The sequence below is a fragment of the Monocercomonoides exilis genome, assembly GCF_001643675.1.
Source record: "Monocercomonoides exilis strain PA203 chromosome Unknown scaffold61-464226, whole genome shotgun sequence".
Lineage (NCBI taxonomy): Eukaryota > Preaxostyla > Oxymonadida > Polymastigidae > Monocercomonoides > Monocercomonoides exilis.
The window spans coordinates 107,938-127,945 of NW_027150606.1; the positions used below are offsets into that span (position 1 = coordinate 107,938).

Consider the following 20,008-nt stretch of genomic DNA (forward strand, 5'->3'; position numbering starts at 1 on the left):
ATGATGAGATCCAGTAGATGCAGTTTGATTTCATTTGCTATTGCTGTGCTGTTTGTGCTTGAAATGGATGCAGAAATTGTTTCAAAAGAAAATGAGGATTTATTATTAAAAGGCGAGTTGATTACAGATTCATCAAAAGAAAAAGGCAGATACACTGAAATCAAAAATAATTGCAAGTCTGATTTCAAGAATGATAGGAAACAGAGAGGAAAAAGTGATGATGGAAACAAAAATGAAGAAATTGGTAAAAAGGCAAACCAGAAGAATGGATTCAACGAAATGATTGACTGTTTTATATGTGAAGGGCTGATTGAATGCAGTACTTTGAATTCGCATTTTGTGGTACTCAACTCGACATTGGAAGTGTGCTGTGTGCTATTTGTTCAGAAAACATGGAATGGGATGGTTGAGTTGATTGGAAATTCGGTTCTAAAAATTAAGTCTGTTTTGATTGATTTTGACTCGCAATCAGAAATGTCAGCGTTTGTGGCCAGAGGAGGAGAAATCTATTTTGAAAATATAAGTGCTTTGCCTACTGGCCTGTCTCGACCAATCCAATCATTTGTGGCCAATGCACAAGATGGAGATGAAAGCACTCTTAAAGTGTCTTTTACGAAGAGCACATTGAGGCAGATAAGCATTGCTTCTTCTTCATCATGCTTGGTTCAGGGCTCGGCGGGGAATGTCAACATTCATGAATGCTGTTTCATGAATGTGTCTCAATGTATGAAACAAAAAAGAAAAGTTACGTTGCCCCAAAGCCAGATGAAATGGGTGAAATGCGAAGTTGAGAACAGTGAATTCGTTGGATGCGACAATCCGCAATATGGAGCAGTGATTGTTCCCACAGAAGAAACATTAACAATGAAGAATTCATCATTTGAGCGTTGCACGATAACACACACACCAGTAAATGGATCAAGAAACTCTTATTCGTCTGGAGATGTTGTTGCTTCGTCTATCGTTTTTTCTGATATGACAAGCAAAATCGAACCATGTTTGGCTATATATGCAGAGAAAACAGCAACATTAACAGTTGACAGCTGTGTATTTAGAAATATCAGTTCGAATATTGATAGAAGTCTGTATGGCGGAGCAGTACACCATGAAGGAAATGGCTATCACAAGTCCAGAGGATGTAATTACACAAATTGTTCATCAAAATATGCAGGCGGCGCTCTGAATATCGAGACAAAAGGAGATAAATTCGTTCAAAGTTGCATCATTATTGGAAGCAGTAGCATGCATTACTCTGGCGTCTTTCTGAATTTTGTTTCGAATAATTCGATATTCAATAACAACCTTGTTCGAGAATGCACTGCAAGTAATTATGGTGCTGGTGCTGGAGTATTTGTTGGAAATAACACAGCAATTTTTTCTGAATGCAAATTTTCCTCATGTATTTCCGACAATTATTGTGGAACTTTATCGTTTGTGTGGCTAGAAGAAGGTTCTTCAGCAGGAATTGTTTACATATATTTCTGTATATTTGATAACAACACAGTTAAAATGAAGGACGGGGGATGTGATATAGGATCGTGGAATGGATCTTATTATATCAACAAAGTGGTGAAGGAATCGTTTATATCATCATTTTCATTGAGCACACAATCAGTTCGGGTGATGATTGGAGGAATAAATCACACCGAATGGCTTCCAAATCCACCAATCGAAGATCTTTTTGTGCATGTTTCATCGGTGCTTGGGGATGACAGTCGGAGTGGTTGTGGATGCGAAGTGATTCCTTGCCAGTCGATCGGAAAAGGAGTGTTTCAGAGAAAGGATGGTCAGTGGCTGATTGTGAGTGAGGGGGCATATTCACATGATTGTCTTCCTGTTCTTGACATGAATGTTAATTTGAATGGAGGGAATATGGAAACATCAACGCTAACCTCTTGTGGAACAGGCAATGGGAAGGCACTGTTTGAAGTGACAACAGGAACGTTGGTGATTGAACATTTCACAATTGTCCACTCGAGTTCAGAGTCAGACCCTGGCTCGTCGGTTGCTGCGATGGGTGGAAATGGAAAAATGGAGCTGAGCGATTGCGAGGTGCGCTCGAAAGAGGAGGACTCCGTCCCATTTACCAAATCGATGATTGTTGTGGAACATGGTTTGGCGACTTTCCGCTTTGTCGGATTCAGGAATTTCAGGAGCACAAAGCAATTGATATCATTTTCATCACCAACAGTGATATCTGTTGAAGCAGTTGAATTTCATTCGATTACTCGGACAATTGGGGATGGTGCAGTGCTTGAGGTGAGCGTGAAGAGCGGGGAGGAGCTGTTGCTGAACAACATATCATTCGACAAATGCAAGAGTTGTGGAGGAAATGGGGGAGGAGTGTGGGTGGAATTGGAGAGAGGAGGCAAATTTGAGATGGGGAATACGAGTGATGTGAGCAAGGGTGTGAGGATGAGGGAGTGTGAGGCAATGGTGAATGAGAGTACAGAGAAAGGTGGGAGTGGAGGAGGGGCTTATATTAATGTTGGAGATGGGGTAGATTCGTTTGTGCTGAAGAGGGTCCAGTTCGTTGGATGCAAAGCAGCAAAAGGGAAAAGCTTGTTTGTGAATGCAGAGCAGCTGAGTGGGCTGATCAACAGAAATTCGATTGGGTTTGATCTTGTGCAATCTGATTTGGAAGAACTGAGAGGGAGAGAGAGCTCGATAATGGATGAGGGAGCGAGTGTTCCGCTTGTGGTATTTCTGTGGACGAACACAACAAGTTTTGGGCATGTCGGGGGAGAAGATGGAGTGGATTTCAGCAGGTGTGGATTTGAGGAGGCACCATGCTCATCTATGAAACATGCAATCAAGGTGTTGTTTTCTGAGAAGAATCGATTCATCAAGATCCACTCACCGTTTGTTTTGAGTGAAGAGCTGAGTGTGAACAGTTACGAATGGAATATCACAGGAAGCGAACCAGAAACACAAGTGGAAGTGGAGAGCAGTGGAAATGGGGAGCAGGAAGGAGTTGTGGAGACGAGTGTGAAAGCATGGATTGGGGATTTGAGTGTGCGGGTGGGAGATGGAATGGGGGTGTATCAGGCAGTGGTGGTGTGTCGAAGTGGGGTTCTGAGTATGAGCAAGTGTGGGATGAAGGGAAGCGTTGGTGTGGTTGGACTGAGCTTTGTGAAAGTGGTTGGAGGTCAGGTAGAAATATCAGAGATGGGGATATCAGCAATTGAATTTGGGGAAGCATCTGTGCTGGTTGCAGAAGGAGGGAGCAAAAGCAAGAGCAAAAGCAAGAGCAGCAATGATGGAAGTTGCTGTTTGAAAGTGAATGACTCGGTGTTTGAGCAGATAAGGATGAGGGATGGGAGTGTTGTGAGGTGTGGAGATGGGGTAGATGTGAATGTGAAGAACTGCACATTCATGAGGGTGAGTCGCACAAGCGGAAGCGGAGGGAGTGTTTGTGTGGAGGATGGTCAGAGCACAAAGGAGACAGCTGTTGTGGTTTCAGAAAGTGAATTTGAGGAAAGTGTTGTTGAAGAGGATGGAGCAGGAGGAGGAGGAATCTGGGGGAGGATTACTTCAACAAGGAAGGTGGAAATTGGATCTTGCACATTGAAGGGGTGCAGAGCACCGAGTGGAGAGAAAAGGGGGTATGGAGGAGGAATGTATCTGGACGTTGTGGAAGCGAGTGCTCCCTTTGTGGTTGCAGCACCACAGTTCACAGGAGAGAATCCGAATGCTGCGAAGGAAGGAAATGACTTGTTTGTTGTGTCACCGAATCTGATGGTGAGCATGAGCAACAGCACACTTCCATTTGCAGCAGAAATGGAAGGGATTGAGTTGGATTCGATGCGGGGATTCAATGGATCTGATCGGAGCGAGAGTATCCCGCTGATCTTGTATTTCAAAGAAGTGGGATCGAAGATATATGTGTCAGGGGAAGGAGGAAAAGATATAGCAGTTTGCGGGTTTGATGAATATCCGTGCAAGAGTGCTGATTATTGTCTGATGAGGCTGGAATCAAAAGAAGAGAAACAAGTGGTTGTGAAAGGGAGCGTGACGATGGGAAGGGAAATTGATCTGAGCGATGTGGATATTCGGGGAGAAGGTGAAAGGAGAGCAGAGATGGATGTGATTGGTGTTGTGGAAAGGGTGAGTGGGAAGATGATGAGATCTCAGGGAGTGACAAGAACTCGCAAGCTGAATATTAAATTGCCTGCTCAACTTGGTTATGGAATGAGTGCTGTGTTCAATTCATGGACTGAGGGAGGAGATTTGAGAATTGAGGACTGCTGGATGGGAATGAAAAGTGGTGAGGCTGAGGAGATTGGGTATTGTTTAATATGCGCTGAAGGGAAAGTGCTGAGCTTGAATTGGGTTAAGATTGAGCACATGAAGTCATCTCAGTCGTTATTCAGTCTGAGCTTAATCCCCATTGCTGCAGAGGAGGAGAGAGGAAACAATCGGTCTATTGATATCAGAAACAGTTCATTTACAAGTGTGACAATACCTTCAAATGATTGTGAAGCACTTTTTGGATCGAGGATTGAAGTTGGTCTTGAGATGGAAGAATGCAACATTTCTGATGTTGTGTCTGAGGGGAGCGGTGAAGGAGGGGCAATGAAATTCGTTGTGGAGGGATTAGGATGGGTTGAAGTGATGAAGTGCATGATTGATGGATGCAAGGCAGAGACAACAGCTTTTGGGAAAGGAGGAGGAATATACGTTGAGTGTGGAAGAGGATTTCCAGTTTCTTTTTCAGAGATAGTGTTTGAGAGATGTGATGCTTATTGTGGGATAAACATTTTTGTAAAGGGATACAAGTTATGGAGTGATATTGAGAAATCAAAGTTGAATGTGGAGATACCATTAGAAAAGGAGAGGTTGAATGAGTTTGTTGGATATGATGAAGAAGAGTCAGTGTTGGTTCCGTTGGCTGTGTTTGTGGCAATGTTGGAAGGGAAGGGATATGTGGGAGGAGAAAGTGGGATAGATTATCCGATGTGCGGGAATGAGTGGTTTGCATGCAAGACAATTGGGTATATGGGGGAATGGCGGTTCAGAGGCGAGAAGGCGAATGTATTACTGCAGAATACATTCAGTTTCAGAGATAGGATTGTGCTTGATGAACAAAGTTTTGAGATTTGTGCTCAAAATGAGGGAGGCGAAGTTAGAGTTGAAGGAGGAGGAGGCGGCGGAGAAGGAAGTGAGCTAATTGAAATACAGAGCAACGTGCAGCTGGAAAAGATGGCTCTCGTGCTACCATCAGTGTTTGAGCCTGTGGCGAGAGAGTGCCTGTTTTTGAGCAAGTCAGCATCGCTGACGCTTGAAGAGATGGAGATAAAGATGGAGGCTTCCGGACAGGGATGCAAATATTGGATAGTGAAGAGCGTGGGAGGGAGTGTGAAAGTGAGAGGGATGGTGATAAGAAGGACTGAGTTTACAGGTGCGGGAGTGATCGAGATAAGTGGAGCAGAGGTTCTGGGAAATGTGAATGGGCTTGTGATGGAAGAAATAAAGATGAAAGGTGTGGGAGGGCTGGTGGTGATGAAAGGTGGTGCGAAGGTGGAGGTGATGAACTCTTCTGTGAAGGAGGCTACGTTTGAAAACCATTGTGGAATGAGCTTGGAAAGAGGAAGTGGATTGGTGATGACAGAGTGCAACATGAGTGGAGTCAAGAGAGAGGGTGGGGATGGAGGAGGGGTGGCTGGAGTGGTTGGAAGCGGGCAAAGAGTGGAGATGAAGGGGTGTGTGCTCAAGACGATGGGATGCTCTTCGTCTGGATCTGAGGGAGGAAGTGTGAAGATGGTTGTGGAAAAAGGAGGAGAGTTTGTGTTTGACTCAAACGAGGTGCGTGAGAGCAAAGTCCCAGCACTTGAAGGGAATGGAGGAGGAGTGCATCTGACACTGGAAGACAAGGATCTGAGATATTTGATGAAGGGATTGACGCTTGAAGAGAACGATGCACAATATGGGAAGGACGTGTATCTGGTTTGTCCATCGCCGAGAGAAATGGTTGATCCTCTGCTGTGGAGTGGGAGCGCATCAAAGGAAGAAGAGGAGAGACGAAAGTGGGTGGTGGATCCAGGGGATGAACGGATGAACATGACTCTGTTGAGATTTCTGTTTCCGCTGGATGAGGATATTATTTATGTGGATGAAGAATTGGGAAGAGAGGTTGATGGATGCGGATCGAGTGTGAACCCCTGCAACGAACTGGGATATGGATATGGGAAGCTGGGAGATGCGAAAACAATCCTGCACGTCCAGAACAAGGCGAAACTTGTGAGCTTGATTGAGAGAGCAGATGCAAAGCTGACGATTCGAGGGGAAGAGTTGAAATCTGAGCTTATTGTTGAAGAAGCAGGGCGTGTGGTGCTTAAATCTGGAACACAATCAACGTGGTTGACTTTCCAGAACATTGTGTTCACATTGCATGGAAGTGGAGGAGAATATGATGATGTGATTGTGGGAAATGTTGGGCGAGTGTGGATTGTGGGCTGTGAATTTGGGAGCAAGAATAGAACTCAGGCTGAGTGCTCGAGGTGGATTGTTTGTGGGGGTGGGAGCAGTGTGCAGATTGAGAACTCGACTGTAGGAGCGATTGAGTTTGTTGGAAGAGGAGGACTGTGCAAGATAACATCGGGAAGTGTGGTGATGGTGGGATGTTTTGTGGAAGATGTGAAGGGTGAAGAGAACAGAATGATTTTGTGTGAAGAAGGAGCAAGCGTGTGCGTGAATGGAACAACGATAACTGGATGTGAAATGGGGAGCGGAGGGCTGATAGAGGCAAAAAACACGTCGACTGTGGAAATTTTGGAGGGAACAAAATTTGAAGGATGCTCATCTGATTCTGGAGATGGAGCATGCATTCACTGTGAGGTTGTGGGGAGAAGGAGAGTTGCAATAAAGAATGCAGGATTCAAAAGATGTATTGTGAATGAAAGATGTGGAAGAGGAGGAGGGATTTATCTGAGGTTGAAGGATGATGTGGAGAGTGACATAGAACTGTCTGGTCTCGAATTTAGAGAGAACATGGCGTTTGCAGGAAGAGATGTGTTTGTGGAGTGCGAAGAGCTGAACAAGTCAGTGAAAGCGGAGAGACTACAGATTGAGATGTTTGATGCAGATGGGAAGCAGATTGCGTTTATGGAAGGAACTGACAAGGGAGCATTTAATGGGCTTGTGGTGGATCTTGGATTGTTTTTATTTGAGTATTGCTCAGAAACAGTTGCCGTGTGTGGTCAGACAGGCATTGATATTGCAGGGTGTGGAAGAGCAGAGATGCCATGCAACACTTTCTGGTCTGGGTTTCAGCATGTGAATTGGTCAGCATCAGGGATGAAGCAGATGGTGCTTGAGGGAACAATGAATGTCCGCGACACGTTTTGTGTGTCTTTGCTGAGAATTGTTTCGTCAAGTGATGAAAAAAACTGTGTTATCCACTTTGAGGCAGATCTGGAAGCAGTCGAGGGGGATGAAGTGTTTTTGGCATCAGCAGATGCTTCTTTCAGTGGCATTTCATTTGTTATTCCATCAGCATTTGCACCAGAGAGAGTCTGCTTGGTTTTACTGGATCCAGAAGCAGCATCCTTTGCAGAGTTTTGTTTCAAAAACTGTTCATTCCAGTGTTCTGAGTGCGTGAAAGGAAATTTAGCAATTGGGTATTGCTTGATTGAAGCAAAAGGAGGGATGGTGGGGATAGAGAACGGCACATTTGGAAACTTCTTATTTAGCACACCCCCACTTGTATTTTTGTCAGCCGCAACCATCGATGGATGCACATTTGAGTCGATGGATACTCCAAATAGCAAACAAGGAGGAGCAATAAAAGTGAATTTTGGAGCAAATGATCAGCTCATCGTAAAGAAGACGAAATTAATAGGATGTGGATGTTCAATGGAGGAAGGAAAGGGAGGAGGAATGCATGTGGACTGCACGGAGTCAATAGTTGACGAGCCATTTGTGTTTGAAAACATGACATTTGAGAAGAACAAGGCGTTTGCAGGAGAAAACGTTTTTGTTGTGAGTTCGTGTTTGAACAGTACAGTAACAGAGCGTTCATTTCTGTTTAGCTATGAGCAAATGAGCACCAATGGAAAGGAGTTTATGGGGAGTGATGATCAGTTTGTCAATACAGATCTGCTGCGTTTCTTGGTGTTGTACAAGAGCAGTGCGATCCATGTGTCATCGAGTGGAGCAGATGTGAAGCGTTGTGGAAGTGAGGCTGAACCATGCCAGTCGTTCTGGAGCGGGATGAGCCATATCGAGAGAAATGAAAGTGGGATGGAGATTGCTATAAGTGGAGAAACAACAGTTGCTGACGAATATGATGTTTCAATGCTCAGGATTGGATCATATGGGAGTGACGCAGGAGAGCAGTTGAAAGGGAAAGTGATAATTGTCGGAAAACAGAGTGGCAGGACAGGAGGATATTTTGTGAACAGAGAAAGATTGGAAGTAGAATTGATTCACTTTGTGATAAGAGCGCAATTTGACAGTTTGTCAAACTGCGTGATTGTGAACGAGGAAGGGAGATTAGAAGTTAAGAAGTGTGGAGTTGAGATGAGGGATGTGAACGGTGATGTGGCTGGATGTGGTTTTGTGGAGATGAGGAAGGGAGAATTGAATGTGGAAGGGTTGGAAATGGAAGTATCGGTGATCGAAAAGAGTGTATTTGTGATTTTTGAAGAGTGCCGATGCAAGTGCAAAGGGTTGAGCCTTCTTGCAACAGAAATAAGGAGAGGGTGTCTGTTTGAGATTGCTGATGGGTTGGACAGAGCAAACGAAAGAGGCAAACTGGAATTGAATGACTCTTCGTTGAGCACGATATCGAGAGGAGACAATGGAGGAAGCGTTATCCATGTTGGTGCAACAGGAGGAGGAGCTGGAGCGGATAATGTGAGTGAGATGGATGTGGAAGTGAGCAATTGCGAATTTGTTGATTGCAAGGCAGAAGCAAGCATGGGTGGGGGAGTGATGTTTGTGTGGCTGAGGGAAGGAGGAGCGCTGAGGGTGAGAGACACAACAATGATGAGGTGCAGCTGTTCGAGTCAGGGGAGAGGAGGAGGGGTGTTTATTGGAACAGATTCAGGAGGAAAGCTGAACTTTGTGTTTGAGAAGATGGTGTTGAAGGGGAACACGGCTGGGGTGGGGAATGATATATATGTGCGGTGTGTGAACATCAGTCAGCAGATCAATGAGACTCAGTTCCGGTTCTCTCTGAGAGAGAGCGATTACTCGAGGAGGAATGCGATCTTCGGATGTGACACGACAGACCATGTGCTGGACACGGATCTGATGGATTTCATCACGATATACGAGAGCGATATGATTGTGGTGTCTTCGTTGGAGGAAAAAAAGGGGAAGGATGCTCGGCAGTGTGGAACAGCAAAATTGCCGTGCGTGAGTGTGGGATATGGAGCGCAGCATCTGACGAATGAGCTGATGAGCGTGATGCTTGTTGATGAGGTATCAGTGATAGAGGGAGAAGTGAGTCTGAAGAACATGACTCTTGAGTCGCGATCAAAGAGCATAGCAAGAGTGGAGGTGGTGAATGGGATGGAGCAGACAAGGGAGTGTGTGATTGAGGTTACAGAGCATGTGGTTCTGTCATTGGTGAGATTTGAATTTGGAGAAGAGATGCTGAATGGGTACTCAGTGTTTGTATCTGTTGTAAATGACAGTGTGAGTGTGGAAAATTGTGTCTTTGGAGCGTTGGAATCTTCAGCAATATTGTGTGTTGTTCCATTTTGCTTAATCCATATAACCACCGGAGAAGGATTGATAGGCGGATGCAGTATTTGTGGGCTATCATTTTCTGAAGCAATATTTGAAATTGAGCACAGCTCGTTCACAATTTCATCTTGCGACTTCACAGAAATGGAATGCAGGAAAAATGTTGTGAGGCAATGCGAGGGGAATCTGGCTGTGAGGAATAGTTCAATATCGAAAAAGGATGAAGAAGGAACTTGTGAGGCAGGAGTGAGTTGTTCATCAGTTTCGTCAGTTCAGATGGAGTCATGCACGATTAGAGGGAGATCTGTGGAGAATGAGAAGGGGTGTGTTGTGACTCTGGTGAAGTGTAGAAATGTGAAGATTGATTCGTGCTCATTTCTGGGAAGCACAACTGGAAGTGAAAATGAGAATGGTTTCAAGGGAGATGCAGACATCTGCTCGTGGAATGGCTCCATTGTCAGTGTTGATAATTGTGAGGTGTTGATGAAGGATACAACAATATCAAACTCACCAGAAGGTGGAATAACAATGAATGGAGGAAGTGTGATAATTGAAGCGGGGAATTTCTCAAACAATAATCCATCAATTGAAGGATATCCATCATTGAGAAGAAACATCATTTGTTCAGATTCTGCCTCACTGACCATTTCGAGCTTGAAAGGTGGAGATGGATTGAAGGATAATTCCGCACTTTGGATTCAGAATGAAGGATGCACACTTGGAGGAATAGCAGGAGAAAGACAATCGTCTTTCTTCATTCCCAGACTGGAAGAGGTTTCTGTGAATGAAAGTGGAAGCAGCATTTTTATCCAATTCAAGGGATCTCTTTTTGTGCCCTGTGACTTGTCATTCAGACTTGTGTATAAAACAGGGGATGTGGATCTGGTTGAGACATATCGTTTTGAGGAAGACAGTTTCATATCAGAAAATGAAGTGATTGGAAGAATCCCATCAGAAAATGTTTCATTAGCTTCAGATGAAACAGAGGTGTCAGTGATGATTCTGTTTGGAAAGTCATTGGCTTCCACTTCACCACAGATACTGAAGAACAGAAGTGAGCCCAAAGGAAATGGAGATGAAAGGATTGTTGAAGGAGGAAAAGAGGGGAAATCGATATGGCCAATCATTGTGATTATTATGGCAATAATTCTCATAATTGTTCTCATTGGATTAATTTTGTTTGTTATCCGATGGAAGAAGGCAAAGAATGAGAACAACGATTTGAGAGAAATTGTGAATGAAACAGTGAAGAAGGATCCAAAAGCATTTGAGATGGTGACGATGGAGATGTCACCGGAGGAGCAGTGGAGGAAAGCGGAGAGAGAAGCTGAAAAGAAGAATGAAGAGAGGATGAAGAAGAGGGTGTATGACAAGACGATGGAACATTCAGAGTCATCGGAGCATTTGTTGAGTGAGAGTGGATCGACTGAATACATCCTGGGAAGAGATTCAGACAAGATTCCAGAATGGATGTTGGAAAAGGTTGAAGAAGAGGAAATTAGAAAGCAGACTCCATCACCATCCATCTCATCCACCTCAACCACTTCAACAACTGATTCAGATTCAACATTTGTTCGTGGAGAGGATCTGTGTCCAACCACCTCATCAATGTCGAATCTGGTGGATGCAATGGCATGCTCCTCTCCTCATGAGAAGCTGATTGTGGATCTGAGGGATTCTTTGTTCATGTTGTTGCATGGACGGAATAAGACAAAAGAGATGCCAATTGGCACATTGAAGGAGAGGGAGATGACAGCTGCCCAAATCCTGTTCTGGGTTGCTAATCTCGCTCTTCACTCGCTTGACGAAATGGAAAATCCACTTCAATCACTTTCTAACCTGAGTCCTCATATTGTGCTGTTCTCCGAACATATTGTCATCTGCATTGTGATGCATTCGGATTTTTTGCCTGATGATTCAGATTCTTCATCGATTTCTTCATCAACAGTTGTGACTTCTGCAAGTGATGATGATGATGACTCTCTGCCATCATCTGCATTTGAGGAAGAAGATGACTTCAAAAAAGAGTGCCTGAGGTGGAAGGCACCAGAGCTGTTGAATGGCACAAAGAAGCATGCGACGAAGAAGACAGTTGTGTTCTCGATTGGGATGATGTTGTGGGAGTGTCTGACACTCAAAGTTCCGTTTGGGGAGTATGAGGCGGAGGTGGCAGGGCAGAAGATAGTGAACGGGGAAAGGCCGTGTGGAGGGGAGAGTGAGGCAAGTGGGATGCATGAGTTGGTGAAGGGATGCTGGAGGGCAGAACGAGGGGAAAGGGTGACGTTGATGTGGGTGAAGCGGGAATTGTTTGGGCATTTCCCAGGAGAAGCAGCGGTGATGACGATGACGGATGCTATTTTATATGAAGAGAGCAAAGATAACATCTCGAGCTGCGAGAGTCTTGTGGAATATTTTTAAGGGAGCAGATGAGGAAATATCCAGAAAAGGAATTCAAAACAAATTGTGAATCTGCTTCTGAAAGATTGAAAATTTGAAAACAATGCAGGTGGAAGAAAATTAAAAGGGAACAATCTTTTTTCTTTGGAGATAATGGACAGCATGAGAATGGATTGAAATGTGCACTTATGTTCACTGGGAAAAATAATTGAAAATTTTGTCTTTTTCTGTTTTGTTTGTTAAAAATTTGAGGCAGTTAATTTTAATAAAATGGTGATGGATTTTGAAAAGGAGCGTTGGATTCAATGAAGAGTTTGATGAAATTGCGAAATGATTGAATTTTCTTTTTCAAGTAATGTTTGTATTTTTTTAGTGAAAATACTCTTTCAATGAGAGAGTGTTGTGCTGATGGATGCAATGAACGATTTAAAAGAATATATTTTTAAGTGCTTTTGGCAAGGATCTGTGAAAATTGAATATTATTATAAGTGTTGGATTTTGTTAAAATTTATCTTAAAGCTTTGTAATTCAATATTCTGTATGAAGTATTTTTTTAATCCAAATGATAAAGAATGAATTATTAATTATTTAGGATGTTATTATATTACTTGTTCACAGTACATTTAAAAAAAAAATACTTTCGGATCTTATTCTTATGTGTTTGTTCTTTGTGACATGTTTTATCACTCGCAAAATACATTTAACAAAAAATTTCAACAAGTAATAAACTACTGAAGAAAAAGCAAAATATTTTAAATATGTTTTCATTTCTTGAATGCTAAATGGACGTTTATTAAAAAGCTAAAGTTTTCAATACCAATTTTCTTTATCATAAAATATAGTGGCATGCAAATTGTTATCTTGTTATATTCCAATCATATGTTCAAGAGTCCTGATTATTTCTTGGATAGAAGGGCGTTTCGCTGGATCGAAAATCATGCAGCTCCGGATAAGCCCTGCAATTGGAGTTTCTCCCAATAAATCTGTATGAACAACTTGACCTCTTGAATTTGCTTCAATTGCCTCTTCAACATCTAACGGTGCATAAGGCACTTTTCCACCTACCATTTCCCATAGGATCATTCCAAATGAGTATATATCACTTGCAGTTGTTGCAACTTCGCGAATGCACTCCATCAATCGTCTATCTGTTGTCTGCTTCAATTGCTGATAAGTTGATTCATCGAGTAAGAAATTACTATTCCTTTCTTCTCTAACAATTGAAATGCACTTTTCTGCAAGTTCGGGCGAAGTCCATCTAAGATTCTCCCTTCCTCCAATCCATTCATTTTCTTTTGTAATCTGATTCAAGCATAAATTCGAACTCAAAAAAATATTATCGTTTTGATCCATGTTAACGTTTAAAGGAGAAAGATCTCCAACAATAACTGCAGGATTCTGTGAATGAAGATGGAAAAGTGTTTGAGCAATCGTTAAGGATGCAGCATGTACCCGCAGGATAGGCCTTGTTAGTAAAGTTTGGTCTGGAATTAACAAATATCGTAAAGAAGGAGTTAAAGCATCTCTAACATTTTCTGAAAACTTCTTCTGATTGTGTATTCTGCGAAGAAGTGTGAGTTCCTGGGGAATAGTGAAAATGGAGAATGGATGAACAGTTGCCATTGCAGTTATACAATGTTCTTTAAAAACAGTTTTCACCGTATCTATTGAATTGCTTGGCATTGAAGTAATTGGTCGAGCAGAATGCAATACATTTGAATGCTCCAGATCTTTTTTCGAGTTGAATTGTGATGAAACATTATTATGAAGATTGTTCAACTCTTCGATTTCTTCTTCTTCTTCTTCTGTAATAAACTCGTCCTGCATTTCATTGATCAATCGATCTTCATCTTCTGGTCCTTTTAAAGTTGAATATGATCTTGATTTTTTCTTTAAGCAATAATGAATAATAACTGCAATTAAAATTGCTCCAAAAACAAAAACTGGTAATCCAATTGCCACGATAGCAAAAATAGGATTTGAATATAAAAATTTGTCCTTTGGAATGACAGCTTTCGGATCAGTAGGAGAAGAAGGATAAGTAGGTCTTGGAGGTGGTTCGTATAATCCTAAGTCCGGTTCAGGTTCTGTAGGATCGAGTCTTTTTTTGTAAAGCTTATCCAAAGAGGATGTTGGATCTAAAATAAAAGAAGGTTCAGCACTTGCTGTCATGCACAGAGAAAAAGTGCTCTTGTTCCAGTGTTTTGCATGCTTTTGGCATTCATCAAATATGTCATTTCCTCCATTTTCTGCTGCTGCTGTATTAATAAAAAATATACAGTTTGCAAAAGAACTTTTACCGCTTGACGATTCAGAATTTAACAGTGCTCCCCCTTTTCCGCCATTAGGATTGCTCTCTCCTGCAGAACAGTAACGAAATCTAACATTATCCATTGCAAAGGATCTGACTGAAGAATAATAAATTCCTCCACCGTTTAAAAATGACGAACAGTTTGATATGTTGCATGCAACCATATCCAGCATAACATCAGGCTGCGGTAAATGCTGTTTTAAATTTGGATTATTAAGTGCAAACATCATTGCGCCTCCTTCCCATTTTGCAGAACAACTTGAAAAATGAGTGTTGCAAAAATGACAGTAAGAAACGCAGTTCTCATCCGCTTTTAAATAAAACGCACCTCCTCCAAAATGTTGTTGTTCATCATTAAATTGCTTCTCAGAGGGTGTAAATGATATTGCAGAGGAGAAACATTTATCAAAGAAACAATTTGATGAACTTAAAGAAAATGATGAGGAGGAAGCTATAATTCCAACTGCACCACCATTTGGTGCAGTACAACTTAAAAAGTTTGTCGAGTCAATCTGTACTGTAGAATTCTTTGCTTCATAATTTTTCAATTGAGGAAAAACAATCGAAATGGCACCTCCAGCAATGAGATGTTTTTCTTCATCGGAATCTGTCTGTTGTGCCAACATTGAACAATTGCAAAAATGAGAAGAAGAAACTGTAATGCGAGAAGTAAAGCGCTGACTATTCAGTTCTTCACTGCTTCCTGTTTCACTGCAAATGTAAACAGTTCCTCCTTCACTTGTAGGAGAGACTTTTGAACAACACATATTAAAATAACATGTTTTAACAATCACTTCTCCACAACCAATACAGCAAAGTGTAGGAGAACCACTGTTTGATTTAATATTGTCAAATATGCATTCTTCCACAGTAACAATTTCAGTATCCATAGCTTCAACAATAGAACCCTTTGTTTGCTTATCAGATAATTGATATGTTACAGATGAAAATGAAATTCCACTGAGCTTAATAGAGCATGCGTGCATTGCCTTTATGAAGGAAGAATATGATTCTATTGAATTGAAATTCTTTTCAGAAGCATCGGTTGTAACAACAGAAATTCCAGTCAAAATAAGAGAACCAGAAGATAGCACGCTAAACATTCCATCAGATGCATGGTCGCTTTCGCTTTGATGTTGGATGGAGCAGTGTTGCAAAGACAGTTGACCATCAGAAATAGAAAAAAGAAAACGATACGAAGCCAACTTCGGATTCAACAAAATTGCTTCTCTTTTTCCGTAACCAAATATCTCAACTTCTGTCTCCTTCAAAGACAGATCACATTCTGTGTAGTTGGCTTCCTTCAAAAATAAAACTAAATTGCGATTTTCCTTTCCTAAAACGTATCCAAGAGTCTTGCATGGCTTAATTGTCATTGCAAGAGACTTGAACTCATCAATTTTCACTTCACTAAGTTTGCTGTCAGAAACGCATTCCAAAGTATCATAAGAAATGGACTCTGCTGGGCTAACAACAGAAACAAGACATGCAGGGCAATCATGTGTAAGGGTGCACGTGATATCCCTCCCAGCTTGTACTCTTCCTTGTACTTCATCTGAAATCACTCCAACGCAAATGCGAGGTTTGGGGGATGTTGAGTTCACATCATCGACAAAATCCGCGTTTTCGTAAAACTTGACATGAGAAGGACATCCATCAAAAATATCATTTCCGCAAAAGCTGCGAGCCGATGAATTGCAAGCGTTTGCTGAATTATTCTCGAAAACTATGTGATGCAGCTCAATCGGATTCCCGCTCTGAATAAACAGGCAACCACCTCTTCCTGATTGTTTTGCAGTGGCAGAGCAGAAAGAAAATCTGCAATTATCAATTACAAGATTTGTTTTGGTTTTTTCATCGAAATGTTTATTAGATGATGCGACACAAACTCCACCTCCTGCTGTCGTTGCTTTACATCGAGTGAAATTGCAGCTTTCCCATTTAATGGCACTGTCAATTGATGATACAGCTCCGCCTTGTCCAAGCTGTTTGATGCTTTTGGCTGTGTTAAGTGTTGATGAAACATCGCCAGCAATGCATGAATTAAAAAAGCAGTTGGAAATAAGCACATTGCTTTGTTTGCAAGCATGAAGTGCACCACCGGCATGTTCGCTTCGACACATGTTCATTTTGGTGTTTGTGATGTTGGCGGAGCACTGAGTAATTTGAATGGCACCGCCATAAGGTGATTCAAAATTTACGTTCTGAGAGAACTCACGATTGTGCGTTGATCTGACAAAGCAGTCGTGAAATACACAGTTATCGATGAAAATCCGTGAGAGCGTTGCGTTGACAGCGCCTCCGCCGATAGAAGAAGAGCATCCAGTGAAGTTCGAAGACGAGATTAATACACTGTATGGTCCAAATAAGCCCAATGCGCCTCCGCTTCCTCCAGCTGTGAATACGCTTTTGTCTCTTTCATCTGCACACAGCACCTGCTCGGGGGCAGAACATGAATTAAACAAGCATTCCTTTACAGACAAAGTCGAGCTTCTTGCCTGCATTTGCACGATACATGCTCCGCCTGTCACACGCAATTGTCTCTTTGCTGCATCTTCATGCGGTACAGTCCTCTTACTTCCTGTTTGAAAAGTGCATGATGTGAAATTTGTTCTTGCTAGATTAACTTCGCATTTTCCCTTTGTTTCAACATGAATGCATGGTGCTGTAGCAAAAGTTCTCGATATTGAAAATGAAGGCATGTCCTTGTTTTGCACAGGAGCCCAATTTCCAGACATTGACTGAGTCTTCTGAATAGCTTTAAATAGTGAATCTTCGATTGATACAAAGGAAGTGTTTCCTGCAAAGAGAAGAGTTCCGCTATCAAATGAAGCAAGCGAAGCTTCGCCAAATGTGCATCTCCGAATTGCAACTGAGCCGGCCAAAGCCAAAAGAAATATTCCTGAAAGTTCAGAATTTGTTGAAGTGGAAACGGATGTGGGATGAAATGTTGAAGTGATTGAGTTGTTAACGTTATTGTTGTGTGAAGTGATGAATCTTTGCGAATTCGAAGTGAAGGTGGAAACCTTTGAATTAACTTGGAGATCTTCTAAAATACACTCGCTATTCTCCAGCATCCTGATAAAAATGAATTCTTTGCCAGAAAAGGCTCTGAGAAGTTTCAATTTTGAAAGTGTGAAATCTCCCTTTGCTTTTATGTCGAACATTGCTGTCTCCTTTCCTGGTTCATCCAATAATTTTTGAGAAGCAATCCATGGAGTAATCAATCCATCAGCTTTCGTAACTGTGATAGAAGCATTTGACACAGTAATCTGGCACTGCTTATCTGCAAACGTTTCTCCAGCAAGCATTAAAACGATTTTCTTTTTAGTCTTTTGCTGATCATGTTGTGGGGTATCTTCTGGTTTATCATCTTCATAGTACCGTTTTGCTTCATCTAGGCAAAACCTAAGAGTCAGGCATGCCTCTTCCAAGGCTCCTCCGCATCCAACTACGTCCTCTCCTCCGTACTTGCCTTTTCCTTCTCCCTTCGGTTCAGCATAAACATAGAATGTTGTGCGATGCCTTGCGCTGTCTGGAAGAAGTCCATCTTTGTCTTGGTGTAACGAACCAGAGGCAACCACAAATCGAGGGTGTGCAGACGACGAACGGCAAGAAGGTACAGTTTCGTAAGTCCAGTGGTTAGTCTTCAGATGAGCCTCATTTGCATCGGCAATGTCATTTCCTATCCATCTTTCATTGGATGCCAAAAAAGAATCATCAGAAATTGAGAAAATTGCTCTATTGGCCGATTGATGATTCTCAACGCTGTTGTTTGAAAAGGTGCATTCAGAAATCAAACTATGCCCAGAAGAAGCAGCAGCATTGAAGATTGCGCCTCCTCCAATCGCTGTTTCTTCGTTTATTTCTTTGAAGCTTTCGCTTTCAGATCTGCTCGCAACTGTGTGGACTTTGCATCTGGAAAAAGTGCATTTTCTAATCGAAAACGCAAGTGGAGACTCAAAAAATATCGAACCACCAAAGTTTTCGCACTGGCAATCAAAGCAGCCGCACTCGGCAAGCTCAAGATGCATTCCACTTTTTTCAGTTGCGTTAAGAGCACTGAAAAATAGAACACCTCCGCTTCCGGAAGTTTTGCAGTCGCTGAAATTGCATAAATGAAATGAAGTTCGTCCTTCAATAAAGGAAGAAGAGCCATCAAAGAAGATAGCACCTCCACCTATTGATTTGTGAGAAGTTGATTTTGAAGAAGCTGAACAGTTGATAAAGGAGCATAGCTCAAATTGAGCAGTTAATTGAGAAGGATGTGAGTTGTTTCTGTTATTAACTTTATCTGTTTCGTTATTGAAAAAGACTGCAATAGCTCCTCCAGAATCTGCGGAGGAAAGAAGAAAATTTGAATGGCGCGCTTCTAAGTAAGCGGAGCAGCCTTCGGAAATGTTCATGAAAACGCATCCACCAAAACTGCTAGCATCAGATTCTGCAGCACATCTTTGAAATGAGCAACTATTCATTTTTAATGTGCATGTGGCTTTGTCATTGGCATCGTTCGCAGAAGTTTCTGAATAATCTCTAAACTCAAATGCGTTGAAGTTATCTTCACGACTTTGTGCAACAAGGTCGGTGGCTTCAATGTAAACTGCACCTCCGCAAGAAGCGGCTTTTGCTTGGAAGAGAACTGCCTCGAGTTCGACCAAGTTCACGTCTTTCGCATATAAGACTCCTCCCTTGTCTGAAGATATGTCATCACGAGATAATTTATTATCGAAGATATCGAATGTGGATAATGAAATAGAAACATTGATATTTTCGACGTAAAATATTCCTCCTTTGTGTGAAGAGGAATTAAATATATTTTCCTTTACGCTCATTGATTCGACTGAAAAAAGCATGCTATTTCCTTTGGACCCTTTGATCATAAACAAGCCTCCATTCGAATTTTCTGCTTTATTTAAAGTGCACGATGAAACGGAGCAATGGACTAGTTTTACTGAACCCTTTGAATCATCATTCTCACTTGAATTTATGAAAACAGTGCAAATCCTCGAATTATCTTTAAATTTTAAATTTTTGAACTTCACATCCAAAAGGTGAACATTAACTTCCTCTGATAAGCAAGATATGCACGAGCCAATCTGTAAATTAAGTGAGGAAAAAACAACATTATTCATTTTCAACGAAGAAGTCTCATTCATTAAAAAAAGTGTAATTTTTTGGTAATCTTCAATTGAAGATGTAATCGTACATGAGTTAATGTTAGCAATTGATTTTCCATTCATTTCAAACAGGTGAAGCTCGTCATTCAAAGATTTTGAACAATCCAAACAAAAAGAAAGAGTATTCCAAGAAATAGAAATGTTTGTAAATGAAAATCCAAATCCATTTTCATATACGGGTTTAATAATTGTGGGTTTTTCATTTGTACCAGAGACATTTATTGATTCTAAAACGAAATAGCCAAATCAAACAACAAAAGAAATGAGCAAACTAAAAATTTTCAAAGGCAATTCTTCGAAATTCCCCTCTTCATAAATAATATTTTCCACATCAATGTTTTGGGAAAGCATGATATTAAGCGACTTACACGGCAATTCTTTTGATTTTCCGCATCCAGAGTCTGCCGAACCATTTAACGCAATGTACCCC

At 41.6% G+C, this 20,008-nt stretch overlaps 2 protein-coding genes across 2 annotated transcripts; one reads left to right on the forward strand and one right to left on the reverse strand.

The window, feature by feature from the left end:
- On the forward strand, positions 1-12,111 carry MONOS_142 (uncharacterized protein; the record flags this gene model as incomplete). The annotated part of the gene is made up of 1 exon (XM_067866981.1): positions 1-12,111. One exon carries the CDS (start codon positions 1-3, stop codon positions 12,109-12,111), a length of 12,111 nt encoding a protein of 4,036 aa, XP_067719529.1.
- Positions 12,112-12,728: 617 nt separating this feature from the next.
- On the reverse strand, positions 12,729-19,233 carry MONOS_141 (putative Protein tyrosine and serine/threonine kinase; the record flags this gene model as incomplete). Its single annotated transcript, XM_067866873.1, has 1 exon — positions 12,729-19,233. The coding sequence occupies one exon, from the start codon at positions 19,231-19,233 to the stop codon at positions 12,955-12,957; it is 6,279 nt and encodes a 2,092-aa protein (XP_067719530.1). The 3' UTR covers positions 12,729-12,954.
- Positions 19,234-20,008: the final 775 nt, after the last annotated feature.